The 27,417-nt window shown below is 43.0% G+C and overlaps 1 protein-coding gene across 1 annotated transcript in view; it reads left to right on the top strand.

Annotated features, from left to right (window-relative positions):
* The window catches only part of TOP1 (DNA topoisomerase I), a 65,982-nt gene that overhangs the window by 30,581 nt on the left and 7,984 nt on the right, over positions 1 to 27,417 (top strand). The window contains exons 4-13 of the mRNA XM_039728126.1: positions 8,425 to 8,551; positions 9,090 to 9,148; positions 11,866 to 11,961; positions 14,370 to 14,445; positions 15,394 to 15,491; positions 19,820 to 19,935; positions 23,191 to 23,312; positions 24,035 to 24,157; positions 25,572 to 25,759; positions 26,384 to 26,528. Of these exons, the coding sequence (XP_039584060.1) occupies positions 8,425 to 8,551; positions 9,090 to 9,148; positions 11,866 to 11,961; positions 14,370 to 14,445; positions 15,394 to 15,491; positions 19,820 to 19,935; positions 23,191 to 23,312; positions 24,035 to 24,157; positions 25,572 to 25,759; positions 26,384 to 26,528 (1,150 nt within the window). The remainder of the gene's footprint in view (positions 1 to 8,424; positions 8,552 to 9,089; positions 9,149 to 11,865; positions 11,962 to 14,369; positions 14,446 to 15,393; positions 15,492 to 19,819; positions 19,936 to 23,190; positions 23,313 to 24,034; positions 24,158 to 25,571; positions 25,760 to 26,383; positions 26,529 to 27,417) is intronic.

The raw sequence follows: 27,417 nt of genomic DNA, 5'->3' as shown, positions 1-27,417 counted from the left end.
ATTCCCAAATTCATTAATGCTTTGGCTTCATTTGTGTAGGAGTTGGAAATGGTCAGCATGTTTTTAACTGGAAAAACTAATTATGGCTCATAACTTGTAGCTGACTTTGCAAACAATAAATACCAAAGCAGTGGAAAGAAGGTAGAATGGCTGTGATGTTTTGAGGTGTAGCTGAGGAGGTAACATGTAATCATGCCTTATCTTGAAGTACTTCCTTCCTCCCTACCATGTTGTCTTGAAATCCCTCTGGGAAAGGTATCATGTTGTCTAGGCACTGTGCCTAATGCTCCCAGTTGTTTTCATGTCTCTGTTTGTCCTGTGAGGGCAGTATCTTCTGCATCCTGGGGTCCCAAAACAAGGTCCCTGTCTGTGGGTGGCATGACTGAGTGCATGCATGTGCAGGGGGTTGGTTCAAGCATTTTTGGGGAGAGAATACACAGTAATGCTTTGCCCCTCAGGTTCCTTCACAAGGGAAGGCTTCACTCTCTCAGACTGAGTGCACGCTACCTTTCAGAGCTGCCACCTTAAAAATGAAAGTATTATAGTGCTGAATCTTGAGATCTGGTTTTGGAGGTGTTTCCTGGGAAGTTAACATGCATGGATGTGCCTTGATCCTGTTGGGATCGCTCCTTTAGGAGTACTCCAGAATCTTCACTATCCCCTTCATGCTCAGTCATGTACAGGGTACCTCACTGCTTGCTGTGCAAGAACAGTAGACTTGTAACAGAACTTCATAGAAATAATTGAAATTTAAACATTTCTTCCCCTGAATGCTTTGATTCAGCTGTCACCCATGCAATTCTGTAAATGTAAGTTGCTGTGAGAATGGGATTTTAGGTGACAGTTGTTTGAAGGAAAAAAAGCCTGCCTGTTTGTACTGAAGTTTCTCCTTTGACAATGAGAAACAAGTGGAAAAGAGCCATGAATCTAGAAATTAAAGAAAAATTTTCCAGGATACAAGAATGGGGTGGGTGGGTTTCAATGGTTTTTACCTGTATGAAGAATTTTTAAAGCACATGATAAAAGGCTGTAAATTAATCCTTTGGAAAAATTTATCTTAGATTTATCAAATTGCATGTAAATCTTCACAAAATCCATTCTGCATTTCAGAAAAGCTGCTGTGTTACTGCAAAAGCTGTGCTGTATCTTTGGTAGTTCTCAAAAAGACGTTGAATGGTGCTTTAGCAGAAATTGAAGCCATTGTTTTCTGGGAGACTTGGATTGGTACCTTTGATATTTTATCTGTGGTGTGTGAAGAGCCCTTGATTGCATTCTGAGAAGCACAGTGCACACTGGGCACAGTTAAGAGCAGTGTGTGGTTGTGTTTGAAGCAGATCGTTTCTGTGTCTGTAATAGTTTGACAGTTTCATTTCCTGTCCTGTACTTAAAAAAGACTTTTAAAATAAAACCTGCCTCAAGAAGACAGAACAACTCCAATGCAGGAGAATAAATGTTTCCTGTATTCAGACTTTGAAGGATCTAAACTGCCAAGATAAGTCTCTGAAATACCTAAAATAGACAATTTTGATTTCATATGACAGAAGTGTGTGGAATGGTATGTAGAACTTCTTAATTTTGCTTCTTGCTTTCCTCCTCTCCCACTCACAAGATGACACTTCTGTGTCTTAACCACTCATTTACAGCTGTAGTAAACTGACAGAGAACATTTGTGTGCCTCAGACCTACCCATCACCCCTCAAAAAAAAGAAAATGCAAAGCCCACTTAAGAACAGTCTGTATCAAGAAATAAATCCACATCACTATCCAACAAAGTGTGGTTTTTTGCTCATTTTCTCAGCCCCATACTTCCTGGTCTCCAAACAAAAATCTAATACACATCCATTAAATATAAATGTCAGTGGTTATAAAAATAAAATGAAACAAATCCCATGTGGCAATAGGTTTCTGATCCGTGGGAGTTGAGTGTTTCAGACGAGTAGACCACATAAAATAATGGAATACCAGGTCCTTTGAAGCCAAGCCTTGTTAGAGAGAGGGTTGGAAGTGTTGGCAGTAGCAGGTGTGTCTGTGCCAGCTGTCCCGGGCTCTCTGCAGGGAGCTGGGCTGCCAGGAGTGAGCAGGGCAGGGCTGCCTGGGGCAGGGGATGGGAGCAGAGGCTGCTCTGCAGCGCTCAGCCGTGCTGCCAGCCTGACAAGCAACGGAGCCGCGGGAAGAAAATCTTCTGTCAGATTGCATATTTCCTCCATTTACTAAATCTCTTGTGATCACAGCTTGGGATGAACTGAAGCTTGGAACACAGAAGGGATTCGCAGACCTTATCTTCACTGGCATCTTCTAATTTTATGCTTTTGCTAGGAAAAACACACATTCCAGGCATTTGCTAGCCACGGATGAGGATAAATTTCAGTTCTGATTTCTTGCACACCTCCTCTGGTATATTATGTAATTCTAATCTGCTTTGAATGGTGTGTGTTGGGGACAGGAAGAGGCAGGGATACCCAGTGTAGGGGTAAAGGCAATTTCAAAAAAAGACTTCACACCTGCTGTTTGCCAGCATGGGTGAGATTGTTTTTCTACTCCATTTTAGTGCACAGTTCACCTTGAGCAGTTTTCTGATGTGACACTGCCTTCCAGTAGTGACTATATTTTGCTTTTTATTTAGTAGTCTACTTAATTCTCACATGTCCATGGAAGACATGTGCTAAGCATGATCCTCATTTCAGTGTGTGAATATTGTTCTCATTCCTAAAATTTTTTTCAGCTGTTGATTAGTCCAGCTTTTTATCTTGTTCCTCTTGCTGAAGGCTTGATCTGTTATCTGTGAAAAAGACTCCTTTCACCACTGGGAAGAATGGTTTCAGGTTGTTTTATTTCACTGCCAGAAACCCAGCAAAACCTTTGGGGCTCACGTGTTTATTCGCTGTAATTCCATATGATAACCCTCTAACAGCATAATATCCTGCAAGCCAGCTGCAAACCCGTCCTTCCCTGGGGTGCTGTCGCTTTGGAAGCACTCCCTGCACAGGCAGCTCTCCCTCGGTGTGCATTAGCCTGGATGTGATCACAGGTTTCCATTAATACTGGATTGCGTCAAACGAGACACGGGCTGTGTCACCTGTGCCCTGTCCCCGTCGTGGTTTTAGGCTGCACTGAAATCACAACTCCCTGGGATTTTACGCTTCGCTTGTGCTGCAGCAGCTCCCGAGTAGGCACAGCTCCGATGGCAACCGGCGCTGGCACTCGCTAGTAGCAGATTCCCTGTCACGAGCTAATTACAGCAGAGAGAGGAAATAAGAGACACTTTAGATAAAGCATCCTTCCCAGCTTGTGGTTTTGAAGCTGGAATGGAAAGGGCCTGGGAAGGGATTATTAACGTACATAAATGGCACCTGAAGAACGCAGTGTTAAATTACTGCAAAGCTGTTGCAGTTTGAAGGAGGAAGCTGTGATCTGCACATCTGCTGTTCTTTGGAAACACTTTCCACTTGTGACTTTCCCATGTGATCTCAGCCTGAGCAGCTGCTGCCAGGTGCCTGGGCTCCCTTCCTCTCCCTCTCCTCTCTCCTGCAGGCATTCTCACTGGGAAATATATCCATGCTTACAAGGGAAATGGCTTCTTCTGATGCATTTTCTGCTTCGTGTGCTTCAGCCTGAGCTCTCCACAGCCTTTGGCTGTCCTTGTTTACGCTAAAACTGTAAATGGAAGACAGTAAGCAAGCTGGCACAAAGGATAGAGTGCTTCAGGAGATGTGTGTACTCACCTGGCCTTTGTCTGAGCTAAGCCAGTAGTATCATGATACACCTGTAGATGATGTAATCCCTTGTTCTGCCTGTGTTAATGTAATCTCCCGCTGCTCTTGGTTACCTTAATAAAACACTAACACTGCAGGTTTGTCTTGAAACACCTTCAAGAGCATAACTCTGAGTTCTGTTGCAGTGATGCAACTGCAGTGGTCTGAGTGAGAAGGAAGACTTTACTTTGTCAGCAGGGCTGGGTATGAGCAATTGTTATGATCCACTTGTCCTGTTTTCAGGCTAGCTTCCCCTGGAGCTTCCCTCTATCTTACAGGGGGTTTGCTGTCCTACTTCCATGACTCCAAGCTGGCTTGTTGGCAGAGAGATATGTGCAGGAAAGGTAACAAAGGATTCACAGAGCTCTGAACAATGAATTCAAGATAAAATTAGCAGTGTGCATGTGATCTTGAGACCATTTTCCTTGGTTTCTTTAAAGAAAAGTGATTTTTTCTTCCAGTTTTGAATTGACCAGGAAGATAGGCTTCTGATCTTTAAATTGTTCCCAGTCCCTCCTAATAATAGCTTTGGGATTGTCTGAAATAGCTTTCTGATAGAAGGCTGAAACTCCATCTTCGGGGTAAGGATGGCATCCTGTTGCCTTCTATGATCTTGAGACCATTTTCCTCGGTTTCTTTAAAGAAAAGTGATTTTTTTTTTCTTCCAGTTTTGAATTGACCAGGAAGATAGGCTTCTGATCTTTAAATTGTTCCCAGTCCCTCCTAATAATAGCTTTGGGATTGTCTGAAATAGCTTTCTGATAGAAGGCTGAAACTCCATCTTCGGGGTAAGGATGGCATCCTGTTGCCTTCTCTTTTCTTTTGAGATTAGTGTGGTGGTTAAATTGTGTTCCCTGTAGGCTCACATGTGTATCTGAGCCAAGTGAAAGACCAAAGCAGCTCAGCTTGACTGCAGTTAATATGCGAGCAACTTGCTTTGCTTTGGGACAAAAAAGAAGTTCCTCTTCTAAGGATTGTTGCTTGAGGCCTTTGTTATCAGCTCATTTCCAAGGGAGGTTTTCTGGGAGATGGAGATTTCCATCCCTCCAAGAAAAGAGGGGCACAAGCCTTCCTTGATGCACATGTCAGAAGTTTTGTGCTGAGCTGCAGAAGAGCTGTGGTCCAATGTCTGGAAGCAGGGCTGGCAAGCAGGCCACTTACAAATAAGGGAAAGAAATTTATGCTCCCTTTTAACATTGGAGTGAAAAGTACACAATATCAGATTTTTATCTAGGGAATTCCTCCCAGTCACCGGGAGCAGCAGCAAGCAGCACCTCGGGGCCAAGCCAGCAGTGCTGATCTGTGGAAAATGAAGCTGCAGAGTGAAACTGGAGACAGAGTTTCCTTAGGTTATCTGAGCACACATTGCTTGGCTGAGAAATTTACTGCTCATTGCAGAGCAAAGGGGAAGGATAGTCTTATGATAAAAAAATTAAATTAAGACCAACAACTAAGAATGAGTCAGGAAATCAGACTTCTTGAATCTGGCTCTGATGCTGAAAGATCTGAGAAACTGTGCTGAAAAAGTGAGATTAAATTGCATGACAGCTTTTCAATGCTGGCCACTTACTGTCTTTCAAGAGGGATGTCATTTGAGCTTCTACTTAAACAAGCCTAAGTTTTTAGAGGTTTTAGCACTTTTTTTTTTATTCCAGCTGTGGTCTGTAAGCATTCAGCACACACAAATATTATCTCTGCCTCTCTAGACCAATGGGATTTTGTTTCTGTTTCAATCTTAGCTTTACTGATCTAGTTTGTCATCCATTAGTTTGCTTTTAATCATGCTTTGTGTACATCCCAGGGCTCTTTCAGTCATTTACTGAAAGCTAGTGCTTTTGGCTGGTAGTGTGATTGAGTATGGTGCTTTGGAAAGCCAAATTGTTTCTCTTTTTTGGTCTTTTGTGGGGTTTTTTTTGCTATTCCAAACTCCCAAGCAACAGCCACTGTCATGAACTTTGCCTCAGAGCACCAGCTCCAGTGGCTGCAGTGTGTACCATGCTTTAACAGTCCAAATTAATGTCTCAGTAAAACATGCTATTTCAGGTAGGGTTTAAATATCAAATAAGAACAAGAAAGAGTCAGAAAATAAACACAAGTAGACTTGTAAAGAACAAGATGAGTCTGAGCCTTGTGTGTGTTTATTACAATTTTTTTTAATGTTAGAATTGTAGAATCACAGAATGATTTGGGTTGAAAGAGACCTTAAGGCTCATCTCATTCCACGCCCTGCCATGGGCAGGGGCACCTTCCACCAGACAAGGTGGTCCAAGCCCTGTCCAGTCTGGCCTTGAATACAGGGATGGGGCATCCACAACTTGGATTGATATAGGAAGGTTGAATATTGATTATTGATATTGAATGTTGTTGTTATTATTATGAGTATTGGTTTAAATATATGCGGGTTGAGATACATCTTAAATTGTCAACCTTAAATCTTTGGCAAATGGGGTACCTGGCATACAGATACCAGTGCAAAATATCAAGACAGAATTTCCAGACCTTCCTGAATTTAAAAATTATTAGTAATGTGTGGAGTTTTTGCTTTCAGACAGTCAGTGAATCTGATTGGAGCAAAGGAAAATTAAATAGGTGTCTTGAGCTTGGAATACTGATGAATAAACAGGGTACAGAAGCTGGGATGGGAGATCAGAGCAGCAGGCATGTCGTGGATTTCCAGGATCCAGTGTCAGGATGTTCCGTGTCTGTTCTCGCATGGCCTGACACACTGTACATAACATGATCTGCTGGGTAAGAATAGTCTGCAGTTGTTGAGTCTGCTCACAGGCAACATGTGCTGTGTGTCTAACTGCAAGCATTTCTAGAGTGCCTGTTGCCTTTTGATGTTCAGATAGGCCTTCACTGCTTAGTATGGAGAGGTTGCTAGAGAGTTAAAATGAAACTGGTTTCTCTGGCTGCTGATCTCTTGGTGTCACACAGCATGTGAATGTACTGATTTCCTTCGGAGATGGATTTTCATGCTTTAGCTGCTTGAGCTTGGATGGCTGGTGTGTGTTTATTCAATTTATTCAATGTATATTTATTGGAGTGTTATTATTCAAGCTACTCTGGGCTTGAATTATTTAGACCTTTGGCAGGTTCATATGCATTTGTCCACGCTGGTGTCTGCAGTTGTAAGCTGGGTGTGGGTTGGTGTATTTGTGACTGTGATTGCCTTGCTCCTAATCACACACAGACTGTGGGAACTGGTTAATGTGCTGCCCGCTCTCTGTAGGCATCAACCTTTTTGCAGTCTGTTTCTGTGATAGAAAAAAATCTCAAAGAATCTGTAATTTTAAAAAATCATGCCCTTGCCCAGCATTCCCATTGTTTTTCAGGGCTGTGTTCACCCAGATTGGTTTGAGCTTGCACCTGAGTGTTGAAATAACTGAAATAAGGAAAGTGCCTTTTTCTAGTAAAGCTGTGTAGTGCATTTTGTAATCCTGAGGAGAAGCACAGTGTGTCCCAGAGAACAGCAGTGATGGGACTCAAGTGTTGAGAAGGGAGAGTGTGAGCAGCCAGCATGAGGAACGCAGCTTGGTTAGTGCATATCCATGCTGATTTACACCATGCCTTTGGCTTGCTAAAGCCCTGGGTGACCTCAGGGAGTCCACACAACCTTATAAGTGTGTATTGAAGGCCTGTAGAATTGCCAGGCTTGTTGCTTGGCTTCCACATCACTGCTGCTAATCCTTGTGGCCAGTTCTTGATGTTTCTATTCTGAGTCTCCTGAGAGTATTGCTTCACTTTTGGCTTCAAGGTTTGTCATTCCATGAGAAACCTCATTTTCATTTGAAAACAGCCATGTGTGTTTCCAGTGGATAAGAAAAAGTTGAAAATGTGATACAAATTTATCATGATGTCTCAGAAATCAGAAGTGGGTAGAAACAGAATAATAAAGGTTGATGTTCTTCTCCTTGTATGCATTTTCTCCCATATTCTGACTAAAGATTCTAGGTATTTAAACTCTCAGTACTGCTATGCATAACACCAGAGTAGTTACAAACCAGACTGTCACTTGGAAACACCTTTGTTGGGCTCTTGCCCCACACGATGGGGCTGTTCCAGCAGGGCTGGGCTGGCTCTGGCGGCATCAACAGCTCCAGCTGAGGACTGCAGCATTATTCCTGCCTTTTCTGTTTGACTTTGCATAAACACAAGGACATCACATATCCTGTTTGCTCTGGTTTTCCCATCTGTTTGGGAATAATAGAGATCAGCGCTTTTCTCTTTAAGTTCCAGAGATGAGAGCTGCTACAATGACAAACTGTTGTCTGAGCAAAAGCTGACACGGGCATTGACGGGGCTGGCGGCTCTGTTCCAGTGACCTTTTATGTGGACTAGGAAAAAGAGGAAAAGCAGAGACAGTGGGAATTCATCCTAAAGCGTTGAGCTTTAAGTGTAGCAGCTGTGGATTTCCTCAGCAGTCCAGGCTGATGGGTGTCCTGAAGTGAAGGCTTGGCAACTGGGATTTTGTGGTATCCCTCCTGTTCTTCTTCCTCCCAAGGAGAACAGGTCATGCCCGACAGGAGACTGTGGTGGATCTTCCTGTTAAGGTGATCCCTTATTTTTTAGGGCTTGTAATCATCAAAACCTGTGACTCTTTACCATTGGAAATTGTATTAGTCAAATCTCCTTGTGTTCTCCTCTGCAAACACACTCTCTTGTCTTGCAGTGAGCACAAAGATTCCTCGGAAAAGAAACACAAAGACAAGGAGAAAACCAAACACAAAGATGGCAGCTCAGAGAAACACAAAGACAAACACAAAGATAAAGACAAGGAGAAGAGAAAGGAAGAGAAGGTGGGTGTCTCCTGTGGGAGAGACAAGAGGATGGTTCTGGCTTATAATACTGAATAGTACAAACTCAGTGGGTTAGATGTAGCTTGTACTTCCAAGTTTTTATCAACTTGGAGAGAATTATCCCAGTGCTAACCCAGACACTTTTTTGTGGAGTGCTAGGTATGAACTCAAAAGGGCTTTATCTGCAGGTATGTGAACAGAAACAGTTCCACTGTGGAGCTGTGTCCACTGGCTCCACATTTTCTCCTGTTACATTTCACTTTGTCAAGCTTGGGTTCAGAGACAAGGGAGAAAAATCAGTCATCTCACATTCAGTCCATGCAAGAACAAACTATATACTTAATTCCAATTTGCTGAGGAAATTGGAGGGCCAAAAAGTACTGAATTGACTAAGACTTGCAGAAAATCTTGCCTTTTTGTCATGTAGGTCACTAAGGACTGCAGGGGACAGAGATAGTCACAGTTCCTTCTGCAAGTTAAATACTCTGTGTTGTGTGTTGGAAAATGCTAATCAGCTCCTACTTCTTATGTTTTTCAGATGAAGTCATCTTCTGGTGACATAAAAATAAAGAAGGAAAAGGAAAATGGTTTCTCCAGGTAAGAAATCAGGTCTATGATTTGGAAAAAGCTGCAGTTTGACTTTTCATAGGTGCTCAGTATTTGAATCCTCTCACTTGGTCACGAGAAAAAATTGGGGCACTCTTAAGCCTTTCAGAAGATATGCTCTTCTCAGTTATGAGAATGGGTAGATCTGCTTACCCAGTAACTGGAGATGGGAGCTGTGGAATACCTGGTGTCTGCCTGCACATGCTGGGTTTGTCTGAGCATTCAGGAGCTGGATTCTGCTGAGGACAGACTGAACTGTGGGAACACTGGTAGCTGGATTTGAAAGAATCTCTGTTGTAAAATTGGAACTTGACCCTGCAGACAGTCTGCTGGAGACAGGACCCAGCAAAGCCAGTCCTGTGTGTCTGTCCTGTATTGTGACTGCAGCCTGAAGCCTTTGCAGAGGAGTGACAAGAGTGATGTATAAAATCAGAAGTACCTTCAGGAAGTGCATAAATGTCCTGCTCTAGTACTAAATTCCTGCTTATAATAGAACCTCCTGGACTTGAGTGTTGTATCAGTGATCGCTAAGTAGTTTTATTAAAAACCTGAAGTGAGCAATTGATAGGAGAGTACTTTTTCTTAATAGTCAACCAAGATCTCTTGTGACTTGTTTACAATCCAGCCATTGGTTATTTTTAAGGTGCAAAATCCAGGCCACTAAATTACTGAAGGTGTGTGGTATGGTGGATGCATGCATCCAAATCTGTTAGTCAAGAACAGCACTCAGTTCATTAATTCTTTCAGTTTGTGAGCCCACTTAAAATCAAAACAAACAGAATCTTTCCAGTCTCACCACGTTCAGTGGATACAGAGAGGTTGGGAGAAGGCACCTGTCTGGCCCATGCCTTTTAGGTATTCTTTGTTTGTTTTCAATGAGTTTGACATGAGTTCTTGCATCTATTTCATTACCCCTCTCTTATTTAAAAATGCAGAGGAAGGAGGCAGGCTTGGCGCAGGGCAGAGGCGCCATCTCCAGGCCCTTTGGGGAATACTCTGGAAGCAGAATGCAGTGACATTCAGGTGTTTCATGGTGGGGCAGCCAGTTCATAACTCTCTCTAGCCTCTGCTGTTCAGCAGAATGGCATGATGTGCTAATCTCACCAGGGATGTTGGATGCTCTCATATCAATATAACTGAATCCTCCTTAGGTCCAAGAGCATTTTTTCATGTGTTTGAGAAAAGACTGGAGGAGCCATTGCATTTGAGCCTTCTTCAGGGCCAAGTGCTGGCTAAGAGTAAAGTAATTATTTTCTTTTTTTTCCCTGCTGAAATATTCTTTTACGAGTTCTGCAGAGAAAAAATGTCCTCACTCAGATGGTTTTGATTTTCTTCCTTAAGACTTGGTATGATGAGCAGCATTACAGTCTTGGAAACAATGCAAGTCAAGGTTCAGCTTGGTCATAGAGCTCCTTTCTTTTCACACACTCACACTCTATTTCTTCCATTACAAAACCTTGTGCAATGTTTCAATGTTAAAATAGTTAAAATTCCTAGTGACTTTACACACTGTAGTTCTACATTTCTGCCTGAAAGGGAGAATATATTAAGTGGGACAATTACCTTTTTTTCCATAGATGTTTTGCAACTGTCTCTGTGCTGCAGACTCGTGTCTTAGTCAATTCCAGGCGATGCACCAGAAATGGCTTCGTAGAGCAGCTTGTTTGTATCTCCCCTGAGCTGCATCTTCCAGCACTGCAGTGGCTTTATAGCTGTGAAGGAGCAAACTGCTTGTTCTGCTTCATGGACACACTGCCAGCTAACATGAGACTCTCTAATGTCTCCTGCTGACTGTGGTCTACAAAGCTGAATGCTGCTTATTTTAACTCCTCCTTCATCTGATTGCAAAATCTGCATCTTGGCTTGGAAACTGAGTCAATTTGATATAGAAATTGTGCTGGGACATGGATAAGGAAGCCCAAGATGGCACTAAGTGCTTCAAATTGTAATTTTGGACTCTTTGAGACATCCTTTTCTTTACAAAGATCAGTGAAATGCTTCTCTGAAATCTAGAAATAATGAGTTTGTCTAACTGAATAGTGTCTCTTGCACTCATACTCTGGGTTTTTTCTTACTGCTAATGTCTTGGGACACTATGGCTGAAAACATTGAGCCTAAATTTGTGGTCTGTTAAAAGGGACAGGATTGTTTGCTTCCTCCAGTTTGGACAGTGAAAAGAGACTGATCTGTTTAACTTTGCCAAATCTTTGTTTCCTTTTCTGGTTTTCACATGCCTCAATATTTAGTTGGCAAAATGTTCCAGGGAATAGCTTTCAATTCTTTGTTTAGTTGATAATCTTTTTCTGTCTTAGAAGGCTCAATAAGGATATTGAGTTGAAACTAAATAACATCCTGCATTTGAGTCCACACAGGCATTTCAGTTTTTGAGTATATTTGAAAGTGCTGGAAGCTACAGTTGTTTTTACTCAAAACCTCAGAGACACAAAATGAACTTTGAGTCGTTGAAATTGAACTTGATGTTTCTTGAGAAATGGCAAATGCATAGATATTGAATTACTCTCCTTACACTGTCTGTGGGTATTCAGAAAATGACACATCTCAAGCCTCTGCTGTCTTGTGATGGCAGCACATTCCATGGGAGACGTGCCCATTTTGCAAATGATTATTTCTCAAAACTTAGTTGTTGCTGGTTTCCAAGAAACTTCATCTTTAAAAGTAGAACTGTGTTTCTTTGCTTCTTTTTGTAGTCCACCACGTATTAAAGATGAACCAGATGATGATGGGTTCTATGCATCTCCTAAAGAGGACTCCAAGCCCCTGAAGAGACCTCGAGAGGATGATGAGTAAGTAGCGTGGGTGCTGGTGACTTGGATGTTTGCCTTTGGTTTTAAAAGGAGAACGTTGAGGGAGCAGGTGGAATTTCAAGTGATCAGCACAGGCTTCTTGAGATGGGTACTGGAGCTCTGAGACCAAACTCCCTATGCTGTTACAAGTTCTGTGAGCAGGGCAGGGATAGTATTTGTGCTGTGCAAGGCAAAATGCCACTACCTGCCTCTGCAGATGGTGCTGTGAAATGTTGCAGAACTAGTAAATAAAAAGGAAAAACCCCAGAAGGCAGGTGAAGACTGATGAGGACTGTAAAACAGAAATGTGAGCACGTGAGGTATTAACGTAGCTAAGTGGCTGCAGTGGTTTCTGTTGGGCGAGGAAATGACTGCACAAGAGGTAAAAAATGCACTGTCAGCCTGTTTGGAGGCAGGGGGAGGTTTGCCTGCACTGCCTGGCGTGGTTTGCCTGGAGTCTCAATGTGTCATAAGTAATGCTGAGGGTTGTTGTCTCCTAGAGAAACACCCATGATGTTTTCCTGACAGAGGAACCCACTGAAATACAAGCTCACTTCCATCTCACTGGGATCTGCCACTGTGCTCATCCAGCTCTTCATGTAGTTTGTCCTTTTTAGCAGGCAGGTGTTAAAGGCTTGGAAGGGTTTCACCATGGTGGCACTCCATCCCTGCAGGTCTCAGTTTCCAAGAGATATGGGTGGGACATCTTTTCTTTTGTGTAATCACTTGCTGCCTTCTGCTAGGTTTGTATGACTTCCCCTCTCACATCTGCAATGGAAAGATTAGGAATTGGGGTGTTCCTGTACGTTAGGGAGTGTTTGTCTGCATAGAGCTCAAGAACAGTGACAGAAAGGTTGAGTGCCTGTAGATGAGCATCAAGGGGAAGGCTGGTAAGGCAGATAATCCTGCTGGGAGCCTCCTTCCAGACCACCCCACCAGGAGGAGGAGGTGGATGAACTGTGCTGTGAGTGGCTGGCTGACGTTTCACCACTGCCAGCCCTTGTTCTTGTGGGAGACTTTAACCTGCTGGATACCTACTGGAAACTCAACACAGCAGAGAAGAGGCAGGATGGGAGGTTCCTGGAGTGTGTGGAAAATAACTTTCTGTCTCAGCTGGTAAGGACAGCTGTGGCCTTAGAAGGCTAGTACCCTGCTGGACCTGCTGTTTACAAACAGACGGGCAGGTGGGAGATGTGGTGGTTGGAGGCTGTCATGGGCATCAATGGGCTGAGACCACCAGCATGATGTTCAACAAGACCAAGTGCCAGTTCTGACACTGACCATGACCCTCTGCAGTGCTCCAGGCTGGGGGCAGAGTTGCTGGAAAGTGCTCAGCAGAAAAGGCCCTGGGGATGGTGGTCAGCAGCAGCTGAACATGAGCCCTTGGTGGCCAAGAAGGTGAATGGCACGTGGCCTGTATAAGGAACAGTGTGGCCAGCAGGACCAGGGAGGTGATTCTGCCCCTTCACTGGGCACTGGTGAGGGGCACCTCAGGTTCTGGGCCCCTCAATTCAGGAAGGACATCGAGGTGTGGAAGGAAGTCCAGAAGAAGGCAGTGGAGCTCGGGAAGGGTCTGGAGCACAAGTCCAATGAGGAACAGCTGGGGGGGCTCAGCCTGGAGAAGAGGAAGCTCAGGGGTGACCTTACCACTCCAGAACTCCCTGACAGGAGGTGCAGCCAGGTGGGGGTCAGGCTCTGGAACAAGGGACAGGACAATAGTATATGGTCTTAAGCTGCACCAGGGAAGGTTTAGGTTGGGCATCAGGAGGAATTTCTTCACAGAAAGGGTGATTAGACATGGGAATGGGCTGCCCAGGGAGGTGGTGGAGTCGCTGTCCCTGGAGGTGTTAAAGGAAAGAGTGGACATGGCACTCAATGTCCTGGTCTGGTTGTCAAGGTGTTGTTGAGTCATAGGTTGGACTGGATGATCTCAGAGGTCTTTTCCAACCTCACTGGAAATGAGGTTGTGTTTATGTAATTTGCCAGTACTCAATTTTGCTATTGTTTGAACTAGTGGGGGGTGCAAAGAGTGAGTCTTGTGGGCAAGATCCCAGACTGATGACTGGAAAGAGAGTTGGGATAGAACATGCCAGTAAGGTTGTTTATCCCATCCCATGGAATCACTGCGTGGCTGCTAATGCTTTTGAATCAATTCTTCATTGAGGAAGATGTTTGTTTCAGCAGTGAAACTTGTGGAGAGGTATTGATAATAACATTTTGTAGGTTTTGTAGGCTGTTGTGCTGGATTGGGATTATTGTGTCTTCTGAAAGAGCGGGGTATATTCTTTAGAAATTAAAAATGCCAGCTATGCTGCAATCTTGTGCACATAAACTTTGCATGTCTGTGACTTCTCTTTATTTGTACTGGAAAATGGATCAATTTCATCAGCAAGTATTTTTGTTCTTAGTGCTGACTACAAACCCAAGAAAATCAAAACAGAAGACATCAAGAAAGCAAAGAAAAGGAAACAAGAGGAAGAAGAGGTAATGTGACAGACAAGCTTATTTTTATCATAAAGAAGCGCCAGGCTATTTGGTGTGGGATTATGCAGAGCAGGGGGAATCTGATTTTGTCTGGAACAGAGCTGTGTGTGGCAGATCCCCACTTATGGTGCAGATATTAACTTATCTGAGCTGTAATTTGTAAAAAGGGAAACTTTCTTTCCAACCCTTAAAACAATGGGTGGAGAAGATGCCTCCAGGACATGAACTTCCAGGCTGTTCCAGGCAATTCACAGTCCTTCTGTTGAGGAGCTGGCAGGGGAGCCTTGCTCACAACATGTGGTAATTGCACAGCTGATGTGGCAGGGTTCAGAGGCAGGGGAGATGGAAAATTGATTAGATGCTAGAAGGAAGCTTAAAGCATTTAGATGGAGCCTAGGTGGAAATTTTTTTGGAGAGGGACTTGGAAAAGGTTAGCCATAATTTGAGACTGACAAACTACACACCTAGCAAAGACACCCTTGTGAGACACATGTTGCAGCACCTCTGGACAATAGGGTTAATTTTTCCCTTCAAAGGAAGTGTCTCTACACTAAGCATGCACCAAGACACTCCCAGAAGCCACCTGACTATGGTGGTTGTGCTCTGCAGCATTTGCCAGACCAGACACACCAGTGCAGGCCTGGGAGGAGGTTCTGTAACACAGCAATTCCCTTCCCATGGCCCAGACTTGCCCCTTATCAGGTGATAACTGGCTGTGTGCATTTAGCATGTCCCCAGTGTAAAGTGAAAGAATTTGACTGAAAACTTGAGTGGGACCATCAGCAGACTTTGACTTAATGGGATGATCTAAGAGCACATTTATGTGGTGAAGCCACAGGAATTCAGCTCTTATATACCCCAAGAGAGAGTCTTTTAGTTTTAACACATCTTTTCATGGGAGAGGGAAGTACAGTAGGTTGTTCTAACAGGATCTTACTCATTTTGCAGGACAGCAAAGCAAAGAAAGTCAAGAGCAAAGATAAGAAAGTCCCAGAAGCAGACAAAAGAAAGAAGCCGAAAAAAGAAGAGGAGCAAAAATGGAAATGGTAACTATATATAGGCAGTGCTGTAGGCTCCCATCTGCACCTGGACTTGCCTGTACCTCCCATGCTGGCTGAATAAGCACATCTGGCTTTCTCTTCTGTTGATTCATGAGGATTTGTTCTGAATAATTGGCTTACTTTCTGGTAAGCTCTAAATAAATATCTCATTCACTGTGTTCATCCTCTGAAGTAGAAGTGATATCCCTAAAACAGGAAATAAGTGTTTTGTGGGGCTGTCTGGGTGGTTGGGTTTTTTTTTCCCTATGTGTGTCATGTAGAGACTGCCTATAATGATCAGATCCCAATATTCTTGTGCCCAGAAGCTGATCTGTGCTGACACTCTTCAGAGCAGTATGAAAGTTTGTAGGCTTGGGGGTGTCAGCATGAATATATTAATAGGTGCAGGTGGATTAAGGAATATATTAATTGTGCAGATATGTTAAGCAGTATTCTAGTAGAATTTATCTGTGTTCCATAGAGGTACAGCATGAGTGGGTGTCAGCTGAGCCTCTCAAAACTGCTCCTGCCTCTGGAACAAAAATGAAACTTGGTCAAGAGACCAGCTAGCTCAGCCTGTTTGACAAATGATTTCTGAAAATTAGTTTTAAATGAAAATTTCTTTCTGTCTTGCTCAGGATCCTTAAGTAACATCACTGAAGTTGTACTTTCACCCACTCTTAAGTTTTTTGAGAACCTTTTTTAAATAAGCCTGACCTTTGTGGTTCATTTGGAAGACAGACCTGTGATGCATCAGTAGCACTCTGTGTAAGAAACCTGCGGGATTTTTTTTTGCCCTCCGTAGTAATTTAAGCTGTTATTTCTAGATTTGAGGGAGCTACCATTTGTGTGTTTTCAAGTTTTGGCCTTAGTACTTCCCTCATTTTAGTGCATATGTACTTCTTGAAAGCATGTGTGTTTTCTACCCACCTGTAATGTATTTTTATGACCTTTCAGGGATATTTCCTTGATCTTTTCTCAGATCATTTGGCTGTTTTTAATAGATCTGTACAGCTGGGGAAAGTTTTTGCAATCTTCTTCAATCCTTTCAGATTCAATCCTTTATTCTTTTATTGACACTATTACTGATTCATCCTTAAAAAGAAAAAAAAAATCTTTTGTAGTGTTTGTAGTCTTTACATATTTCTCTTTAACTGTCACAAATTCCTCAGAACATCAGCACTTGCAAATCTTTTTCGTACTTGAATACTCCCTTAGAAACTTTAGTTTTCAGCCTCTCCCCAAAACTTCCCTTATTCCTGAGCAATCCACTTTTTTCTCAAATCCTTTGACAGCATATTTTTAATGTGCTGTAACATTACCAAACCACAGGGACATAAAGCAATAGGAAGCTACAGAAGGTCTTTTTAAGCCTTAACGATCTGTTGTCTTTTCGGCTTTGTCTCAGCTCCCCTTACTGGTTCTGTCTAACAATATTCTGTTATCCCAGCTCCCTTCTATTGTGGGCTGTATCCTTGAACAGCAGACCCTTACTGGAAAGCTGTGCTGTTCTCCCCTCACCTGCCTGAGCAGTACAGGCCCCTGTAGTGGTGTTAAACCCTGCAGTTTGTGCTTGCTGCTGAGGGAAAGTGCCTTGGAAAGCATGTTTTGCAGAATTTGGCACAAGTTAGCTGCATCCTCCTGCTGATGTTCCTGTCATCCATCTGCAGCTTTGTATAGCGTGTCTCTGCTGGACAAGGTTTCATCTGCACTTCACTTGTTTCTCTTAAGGGCATTTTATGTTCCATCTGAGTCGATTTTCTGAGCGTCTGATACCTTTTTTGGCTGCTTCCTCAAGTGCTTGCTGCCTTGAGCATTTTCATCCTCACTTGTGTGAATGCTTGATGCAGACATCCCCAAGGCACTGGCCTCATTCATCACCGTGTGCAGCTCTTGCAGAGGTCATTTTCACGCCCTGGCAGCGTGTGAAGAATGTCATCCAGAAGTGCACCTTAGGAGCACTTCTCCCACCTTGTGTTACAGCAAGTTCATTTCCTTGAAATAACATATCCCTGAGCTATGTTCTGTTTTTTTTCCCCAAGAATGTTCTCTCTTTTCATTCCACTTGAAAGATCTTCTCCAACTTTTCTTTTCCAGAGCCACCCTGGCATATTTAGACAAGGTTGATGTGGGATTTAATTAAGAAGCCTGTATGACTGATGAGTTGTTGCTGGAATCAGTGAGGCAGCTTTCCTAATAGGCAGCATTCTCCCACAAAATCATGTATACAACGTTGCTTTAGAACCAGAAACTGCCATGGGCAGTGGTGCTGTAATGCTTTTCCTGTTTGAAACTAAATGAGGATGAAAAATGAGCTACACTCAGGAGACTCACTTTTATCTTTTGTCTTAATGCTTATGTGTGATGTTTAGGAAGGTGGAGGTGGGATTGGGGGTGGTTTGTGGTCTTTTTGGGGCACACTTTCTGGTAGTTTTGAGCTTAGAAACTACCTCGTGAATCCCATGTTTCCTTGTAGCCTTCCCAGAAGGCACAATGTCCTTCTGCTGTCTATTTAAACTGCTGCCTTTCAATACTGCTTTTACATGCATCCTTTGTCAAACAACAGGAAGAGATAGAGGTACTGAATTTCTCACCAAGTAAATACCAGAGGAATAAATTTAAAAAACCAAGAATGACAAACCTGTCCTGAAAAGCAGTAACTACTGTGAATAATGCCCTTATTTTGTTCTTACTGGAATAAAATTGCTCATTGTGAGAGAGAAGAAGCTTATTCTGGCTGAGAGTGGTTTAGATTTATTTTGCTGAAAGGAGACTTCTGGGTGGAAGAACCTAGACTTATGTTTGATAAAATATTTATATTTCTAGCTTCTAATTAAAAAAAGAAAAACAAAACAAAACACAACAATCATTAGGAATGTAAATATTTGGAATCTGCATCAATATTTATTTCTTATATCAACATGGTTTACTGAAGCCTTGTTTTCAGCCAGGGACTGAAGTCTGACATGCAGTTGTGTACTGATAGCTGGGTTTGGGTGCTTTGCTGTTAAAGCTGTTGCTTCCCATCAGAAGAAGAAGTCAGGTCCAGTGGTGTGGTTGAAGACAGTGCCTTTCAAACTCCAGCCAGCTGCTGTGTTGCTGCTGTTCCTAAATTGTTGATGTACAGACACAAGTGAAGCATTTTGAGTGTCTTCTGGCAGAAACTCTTGTCTCTGTGCAGTGTTTATCTTCCATGCTGTGACTTCTATCTCGGTAGAGATGAAGCAATCAGTCAGTGCATCACAACTCCTGAGATGCAGGCAGTCCATTCACATCTTTCCTCAGCTGCTGTGGCACCTGAAATGGGAATGCTGCTCCTTAGGGCTGACACCAGACAGAAGCTTAAACTCCTTTTTTTATTGTCATGGCTGCTCGACAAAGTTGTCTGGGCAATTCAGAGACTGAGTGCTGTGACAGGTTAATGGTCTTCCAGTTGGTTGATCACTGAGGTGAAATAGCCCTTCCCAGCAGGGAATCCTGTGCCAGCAGCATGTAGCAGTAATGTCGTGGTAATCATGAAAGGAGCTTGGAGGGGAGGAGTGTGGAATCAGTGGCCTGGGCACTGGGAACTGGCCTGGCAGGACCCTTTTCTCTGCAGATGAATTGCTGACCCTGTTCCCTTGGAATGTGGGATTGGTGGCGCCTGCCTTGCTGTGTTGTGATACCAAATGCATCACTTGCAAAGCATTTTTATAGAGCGTCTTTAAGGCAAACATGCAGTTTTCTGGGCTGCTCTGTTTTTCTTCAGCTATGCTTTTCTTACCCAGAGAATTGGAATGAATTTTAAATGACAGAGCAGGTTTTAGTCTTTCTTGTCCAAGCAGGTTTGTTCTCATTTAGGTCATAAATGAACATCTGCTTCTTTATCTCTGCCCTTAGTGGCATATTGTCCACATCTGAAAGCAGCTGCATAATATACCACAATTGTTTGACTTTGCTGAGCAGGCATCCTGGACCTGATGTTAGATCACAGCTGAAACTAATTTGGCGTGATCTTAGCTGGTTTACAGGGTCCAAGTCTTATTTTTTTAAGATCTAAGCAATTTCAGCTGTGTGATTTTGTGAAAAGAGGAGCAAATGAGAGGTGAGGAATAACATGGCATCAGATAATCTGCAGCCCAAGGTGTTCTGCTCATGGTTATGACTGTGCTTTTGGAAAAAGAAAAAGAAGAAAAAAAGAAACTAAATGGTGGTAGTACATTGAGTATTACTTGTTGGCCTGTACCTGACAAAGCAGTGATTTCTTGCTGGTTTAGCATACTCTCATACCCACACAGTAATAAAATGAAGATTGGGAGCTTAAAATTGTATTGGTTCATATTTCTCTCTTGAAGGTGGGAAGAAGAGCGCTACCCTGAAGGCATCAAATGGAAGTTCCTAGAGCACAAAGGTCCTGTATTTGCTCCACCATATGAACCTCTGCCTGAAAATGTCAAGTTTTATTATGATGGTGAGTTAATCTGTGTTTCTACTTGTTAGGAAGAGAAATAAACATCTCAGAGTATTGCAGTGTTCTTCTGGGGACTGAAGCGCTGAGGAGGTGGTTGTGTTTTAGTGGTTCACTTAAATCAGCTGCTCAGCAGCAAAGTGAGGTCTGTGGAAGGAAAGGAGTGTACCTGAGCCTGCTGAATGCTGCTCACTGAAGTGACACAGGGATGAACCTGCTCTCAGTGCCTTATGGGGGTGAATCTCTCAGGTTCTTCAGCAGAATGAAGGTGTCTGATGTCTCAGAGTAGCAGTGACCAGTGGAGTATGTAATTGTAGCTGCCTCATCACTGGTCACCTTTAGGCTTGCTCTTGTTTTCTTTAACCTCAAGAACTGCAACTTCCATCATCCATGGTGAAATTCATCATCATTTGATGGCGTGAGCGAAATAAAAGACAATTGAATTTAGGTACAGATGATTAGGATCTTGTAGGAATGAATGGGATGACCCTGGTCTCAAGGACACGGCCCTCTCATGTAAGTCATGGTCCCATTCCCTGACCACTGCCTGTGGTAGAACTAATTGGTGTGGGATTCAAGTATCCTGGGCTGCCTGGCTGGTAGAGGCTCATGTGGAAGGGATTATATGATGTGATGCCTGTTGGAGCCTGGACTTGATGACCTGTGTGTTTCCTTTCTGTGATCATGTTAAATGAAGGATCAAATTAACCCAGAATTGAATTAAGTGGGAGGTATTTGAATGGATGAAAATATAATTTTTGGTGATGGGGACATCTGCACATGGACCTCTTCCAGGAGCAACGTGCTGTTTTCATGTGACATGACACAGTGTTTTTAAATACTGAGGAATAGGTGGCATTACATTTTCAGCAGCAAAGTAATGAAATAAATATGCTGTAGCCTATTAAAGGCTATCTCCAGGCAAGTAGCACAGTGATCAAGGATGTCTGCAGCCTTTTTTACTTAGGGTTTGATAAGAACTGATACAAAGTTGGAAATTGTTCTCCTGTACTGAAAAATGCATGATCTCTCCTGTTGTCTGAGAAGGGGAGGGGCAGATTGCCCTGTGCTATCCCTTGCTGCAGACAGCAATAAGCTCCTTGTCTCTCCAGCCATCTATTTCACAGAGCCTCTGCAGGGATTTCTGCAACCTCTGCCTCTGTCATCGCAGAAATTCATCAATAAGCTCGACAGTCAGGGGCTGGACAGGGAGGGGGTCTGGCAAATAAAGACATCCCATAAGTCTTCCTTGAGAAACTAGGCAAAAAATCAGATGTCTGATTTACACAGCAGCTGCTGAGATCCTCTGTCTGTGCTCACAAGGCATTGTCTCATTTCAAGATTATCCCAGGGTGATTTGTAGAGCCCAGTAATGAGGCTGTGGCTGGCCAGCAGCCGGCTCACACCGGAGGAATCTGTCCCTGGCCCAGGGATTCACTGCCTGCTTTCATCTCACATAAAAACTGCTGGGGCTCTTGGAACTGCCTGCAATACTGACTCGGGGAAGGAGCTTGAAATGCCAAAGCCATCTTTTTTCAGTGCCTGTGGGTTAACCAGTCACTGCTCATAGGCCAGAGGTGACTCCAATAAAATCTACATTTTTCTGTAGATAGGGCAAGGTAAGAGTGGAGGTGGTGGCAGTTGCAGTCGTAGCCATGGGGATTCTTCTGCTTCTTATGTCCCCTGGTTGCTCTCTGGTTTTCAGTTTTAAATCAGGTAACTAATATTCATGCCTCTTCAATAAATCCTTTCTTTACCAGTTCTGTCACTAAGAGCCTTTTCAAACCTTTGTGGGAAAAAAAAAGGAAATTGTTTCCAATGAAATGTATTCTAAAGTGATTAGATAAAGGTGACTGAGCCTTCAGCTAGGGAAAAATATCAGACATTTTAGCCCCATAACATGTTACTAACTTGATAGCCTCTGTCAAGCTGAAATTGCAGCCTGGAAAAGCAGTTTCCCTTGCTGTCTCTCCCTTCCCCCATTTCCTGTTATAAGCAAACAAATGGTGTATTTTAGGTTACAGCTTAAAAATTGGCAGAGTTACTGTTGGTTTAATTTAATTGTGGAATATTCTCAGATCATTGGGAGGACGTTTTGCTAAGTCCTGTTTTACAAGGCTTTATAGATCCTAAGGCTTTTTAGCTGACTCTCATGCTTTAATTTTAGAGATGATGCAACTTTTGAAAATATGTAGTAAACCCAGAGCATGGTATTTTTTTTTCCAAGAGCACAAATTTAACAGTTTCTTGTGTTCACTTAAATGTGTGCAGTAAAATGGTTGTTAAAAATCCCCAGGTATTGACAGCCAAGCATTGGAACTTTAAATATTTCTTGAAACTAAACTAGCTGGAGATGTGAGCTGCATGCAGAATCCTTCAGAGGGATCACTGGCACCCCGTGTTTCATCAAGAATGCAATCAGGACCAAAAAATGCTCAGTAGGAATGTTAGATGTTGAATCCACAGCCTCAATGCAGCAGCAGCCTCTTTCCCTTGTGCTTCAGTCTCCCCTTGCAGCAATTCCACTTTGTGCTGCAGTCATGCAGAGCAGCTGGAATGTGACCCCTCCATTCACTGACAGCTCAGTCTTTCTTAAAAATGACTGCCTTCTGAGCCTGCTTTGGAGATGCAGGAGTGCATTCCCACAGCAGAGGGAACAGTTAGCAGAACCCTGACACGTTTCCTTGCAATGAGGGAGAGTTCAATATTTGGCATCTCTCTCCAGCCTATTTGTGGTGTGTGCAGAGGAAAGGCTCTTCCTGCCTACAAGTAGCTAAAGGCTGGAAGGGGTGTTCCAAGGTGGAGGCTGGCTGTGCATTGAAAAGGAACACAGAGACTGTATTTCCCACACGTCTGAGTGCTGGAATATGAAATTGAATAAAATCCCTGCTTTTTTGACATCAAACAGCAGTGTCTCCCCAGGAGCATGCCCAGCACGGGGGTGGCTCAGCAGAGGGTTTCCTGCAGCAGGCCTTTTCCCCTTCCTGCCCTGCAGCCCAGACCTGCCTCACATCAAATTGCTGTTGCTTTTTTTAATGTTTAGATTCCAGAGGAAATTTTTTTCAAAATGTTTGTGGTGGAAGTCAAGCAACTGTGCTCCTCTGTTTCCTTTGTCCATTCAAGTTGCTGTATTATGTAACATTTTAAGACAAACTTCTCTGTAGTAAAAATATAATCCTTTAGGGTAGTTACTATGTTCTCTTTATGACTTTGATTCCTGTTTACCATTTCCTTTAAGAAGAAAACCTTTCTTTGTAGGTAAAGTCATGAAGCTGAGTACCAAAGCAGAAGAAGTTGCCACATTCTTTGCAAAAATGCTTGATCATGAGTACACTACAAAGGAGATCTTCAGGAAAAACTTCTTCAAGGACTGGAGAAAGGTATGCACATAGTCCTGGGCTGCAGTGACTGTGAACATGGCCAGTGTCTCCTCAGCACTGAACAGAGAAAAGGGGCTGCTGTTCCATGCACATGAAAGTTGGCTTGAGGCAACTGAAAGCTGCACCAGACTGTAGCTGTGAAGTTTCCCATTATCCTGTATTTTCACCAGGAAGGACCCTACCATAAATGCCTTTCTAAATCAACAAAGTCAGGTTCCTCTGTTGCAGCACCATGGGGTGTAGCTGACTTGGCCTGTTACATGTAAATAGTAAATCTGGCCTTGTGTAAGGGCCAGATTTACTAGAAGGAAACCCCTTCCAAAGAACTAAAACAGAGATGTTCACTTCAGTCATCAGCCATAACAGCAAACCTTTAGATAAGTTTGGTGCAGATTTCCTGGATATATTTCTGGGGTTTTCTCCCCATCCCTCAGCAGTCCCAGTCAGGATGTGGGAGTTCTTTGGAAAGTGGTGCAGCATTGCCCAGTGCTTGGGGAGATCAGAACCCTGCAAGGCCAATGCTCCATAGGGTCTGCTGCTTGTCCTTTCCTCTTTGACCTCAGCTGGAGTTAGCCTGTGCAAGAATTTGGGGATTCTCTGGGGGATTATTGTAAGAACATGCCTGTTGTTCCTGTTTAGGCTGCCTGGAGTAGGGTAAGCTCTGCTAGACATGAAACTTTGTGTGTGTGTGTAAACTTAAAGCACTGCTTTCCTTCTGCAAGGAAATGACCTCTGAAGAGAAGAGCACTATCACCAACCTCAGCAAGTGTGACTTCACCCACATGAGCCAGTATTTCAAAGCTCAGTCGGAAGCTAGGAAACAGATGTCCAAGGAGGAGAAACAGGTACCAGTGGGAATTCTAGGAGGCTTCATGGTTGTAAACATCTTTGTGCAATCATTCCCCTCGCTGTGCATACGTCAGTGTTTTTCACCAGCTTTCAGATTATTGCTTTCATGTGAACTGTGCAGCTCAGGTAGGGCAGAGCACTGTGTTTACAGCTGAATCTTCATCCTGACTTGAAATGATATTGATAGGGCTGATCCTGCTTAGGGAAAGAAAGTTAAGTAAGTAACTGCTTAAGTAAAGTTAAGTAACTGCTTAAGCCAATAAGGAGAATCAAAGGTGCTGCCTCTGGGTTCATTAGTCCCTGGGAAATGAGCAGTGGATACTCAGTTAAGGATGGCATAGATCCGGATGGTGGAAAGGATGCAGCAATGCCATTACTGAATAAATTGAGAGAAGAAATCTTAAACATCAAGTAATGCTGGTTTTTTAATAAAAAATGAACTTTATTACCCAGTAGCATGGCTACATGTCTCATAGGTTAAGAATTAAATTAACTGCAATGGGTGTTGGAAGGTGGGAATTTTCCCCAGGTTCTCAGCTTGATATTCTGCAGTGCTGTAGTAGTTGTCCTTTGAATGAAGGGCCTGGCAGCTTGGAATTACAGCCTTTGGGATCAGAGGGATCCCACCAAAATGGAGAGCCCTTGTCTTCCTGCTGTTTCTGTTTGATAAATGTGGGCGAGCCCTTCAGTTCCTGTCCATGGTGGCTCTTAAAATGGAACAGAAGTGGCTTTTTCTGTTTCTTAGCTGGTACAGCAGTGCTGTCTGTGGGTCAGATGTTTTATTTTGAGCTGCAGTGTTTTTATTTTTCCTGCTATATAATTAGAGTTTAGGCACAGAAGTATGCAGTGAAATCTCAGCACATTCTTTCTTAGAAGACTGTGTTCTGCTTGTGAAACCATTTGCTGACACAGGCTTGACATGCAGCAGCCTGGAGACATTCCTTTGCCTGCTTTCTGATGCTGAGTTCAAACACAGCAGTCTTTTATACACAGAATTTTTATACATAAACAACAAGATAGGAAGTCCAGTGGATGTCAAATGCTCAGTATAAAATATAAAGTGGCAGTACAGTGCTAGGGGTACCCTTGAAGCTGAGATACATGGATAGAGATACACACCTCTACTGTGGCAAAATTGTAGCTGCCTTCACCAGCACTGATCTTTCCCTCAAATACAACTTTTCAGAGAGTTTTCACACATTCTTTCCCTTTTTCCAATTTCTTTGTGCTGTGTGCATTTTATGAGTGCTTTTCTGGCCATCTGATACACTTGCCATGATGGGGATCTGGATTTTGGTTGGGTCTTCAGCATTAGTGTGGCACAAACATAAACATTTTTCAAGTCTTGGCATATAAATGTGCGTGTGGTGCTGCTTGTGCCATATCACCTTTGCTTTTGGCTTTTCCCAGAAAATCAAAGAGGAGAACGAGCGGCTATTGAAGGAGTATGGTTACTGTGTGATGGACAACCACAAGGAGAGGATTGCCAACTTTAAGATCGAGCCCCCAGGTCTCTTCCGAGGTCGTGGGAACCATCCCAAAATGGGGATGTTGAAGAGGCGCATCATGCCCGAAGACATCATCATAAACTGCAGCAAGTGAGCACTGCATGCTTCTAGCACTCCTTGGCTTTGCTTTCTAGAGCTCATTTTTTAAAACCCTGTAGATGTTGATACTCAAACATGTAGAATTAGGGATGCAGCTTATCTTGTTCTGATATGGATAAGAAACTGAGTCATACAAGAAAAGACTGAGCAAGGCAATCATGGGTTTCATGTAGAACTTTTTCAACATATTTTCTTCCTCACGCCTACAGCCTACATCTGTCTAAACTGCCTTTCCTGCTGGTATTTCCAGAAAATAATTTTCTTACACATAAGTTGCCCTACCTTGTCTTCCATGATGTTGAAGGCTAAGGTTTGGTGGGCTTTTCTTCACTCTCTCTACTCCTTATAAGTGTCCACACGATTACATACAGTGTTCACAAATCAAAACTGGTCCTAGCAATTACAGTATAATTCTTCAGCAGGTACACGTTGGTAGTAGTTACATTGTTCATTTTTATTTACTTGGTTTCCTGCTTGTGGAGATAATGCACTTCTGTTGCCTCAGTTCCTTTCCCTGCACTTTCTTTGTGTAATGCTGTTATTACCTTCTCTGTTTTGATGCTGGTGGGAATTTATTTAACTAGCTTTTATCATTTGTTTTCTAACTCTCTCTAGGGATTCCAAAATCCCTGCCCCTCCACCAGGACACAAATGGAAGGAGGTTCGGCATGACAACAAGGTGACCTGGCTGGTGTCATGGACTGAGAACATCCAAGGCTCTATCAAATACATCATGTTGAACCCTAGCTCAAGAATTAAGGTAAAGATCCAGTTTAAAAAGCAAAACCAGAGCAATCTTCTTGGTCATGTTTCTGAGAAGCAAATGTAGCTCGTGGTTAGGAGAAAGGTAGGAGGTAAAGCTACCTGGCTGTTTCATCCTACAGTGGTTGAAAAACATAGGGAGGCTTCTGTTCCCCCTTGAAAAGAGAGGATAGAGTTACTGCCCAGGAGAGCAGGTGAAATCTGGAAAATGTCTCCTGAAAAGCATCGTGTCATTTCTAGTAGGAATCCTTTCACCTGTGTAAACCTAAAAGGAAGCAATTTATCCAAGAACAGTCTTGCTCTGGTGGATATTTCACATACATTTGGCCTTAACTTCTCCTGCCTGGTATTGTAGTGAAGTTCTAACCATGGGTTGTTAATTAGTTGTTTGTAAAATTAAAAACCCAGCCAGGCTCCTGGCTGAGAAGGCTGGTAAAGAGCTCATGACTGAAGGAAAACAAACTCCTGCTGTGGGAGGAAATACCCAGTCTGTGGGTATTATGGATCAAGTCCATAAAAGCAAGAATTTAAGCTCCTTTCATGAAGTATTTTTCTGAGAGATTTTTTCCTGGATTGAAAACAAGGAGTTTGTCCTACAAATACAGGAGGAAAAATATCTCTATTCCTTGTGAATTCCTGCCCTCTTTTTGCTGTGTCTTGAATATATAATAATGATGATGAACTGTTGATGTTGCTTTTGCCTTTTATGGGTATTTAATTACACAGCTGAAAGAACATAAGTGCCATCTGAATAAAGCAAAGGAAACCATTTGTATTTTGAGAAGCAGGGAAGATGTGTCTTTTGTGTCTCTCTCTAGTTGCTTCCATGGAAGTGTTTAATATCATGGAAATCTGAATGACCTGCAGCTGTGTGGCAGCACAGTGTG

This window comes from Passer montanus, unplaced genomic scaffold (assembly GCF_014805655.1).
Source record: "Passer montanus isolate IOZ18808 unplaced genomic scaffold, ASM1480565v1 scaffold64, whole genome shotgun sequence".
Taxonomy (NCBI): Eukaryota; Metazoa; Chordata; class Aves; order Passeriformes; family Passeridae; genus Passer; species Passer montanus.
This window is presented reverse-complemented; position numbering and strand designations above follow the sequence as displayed.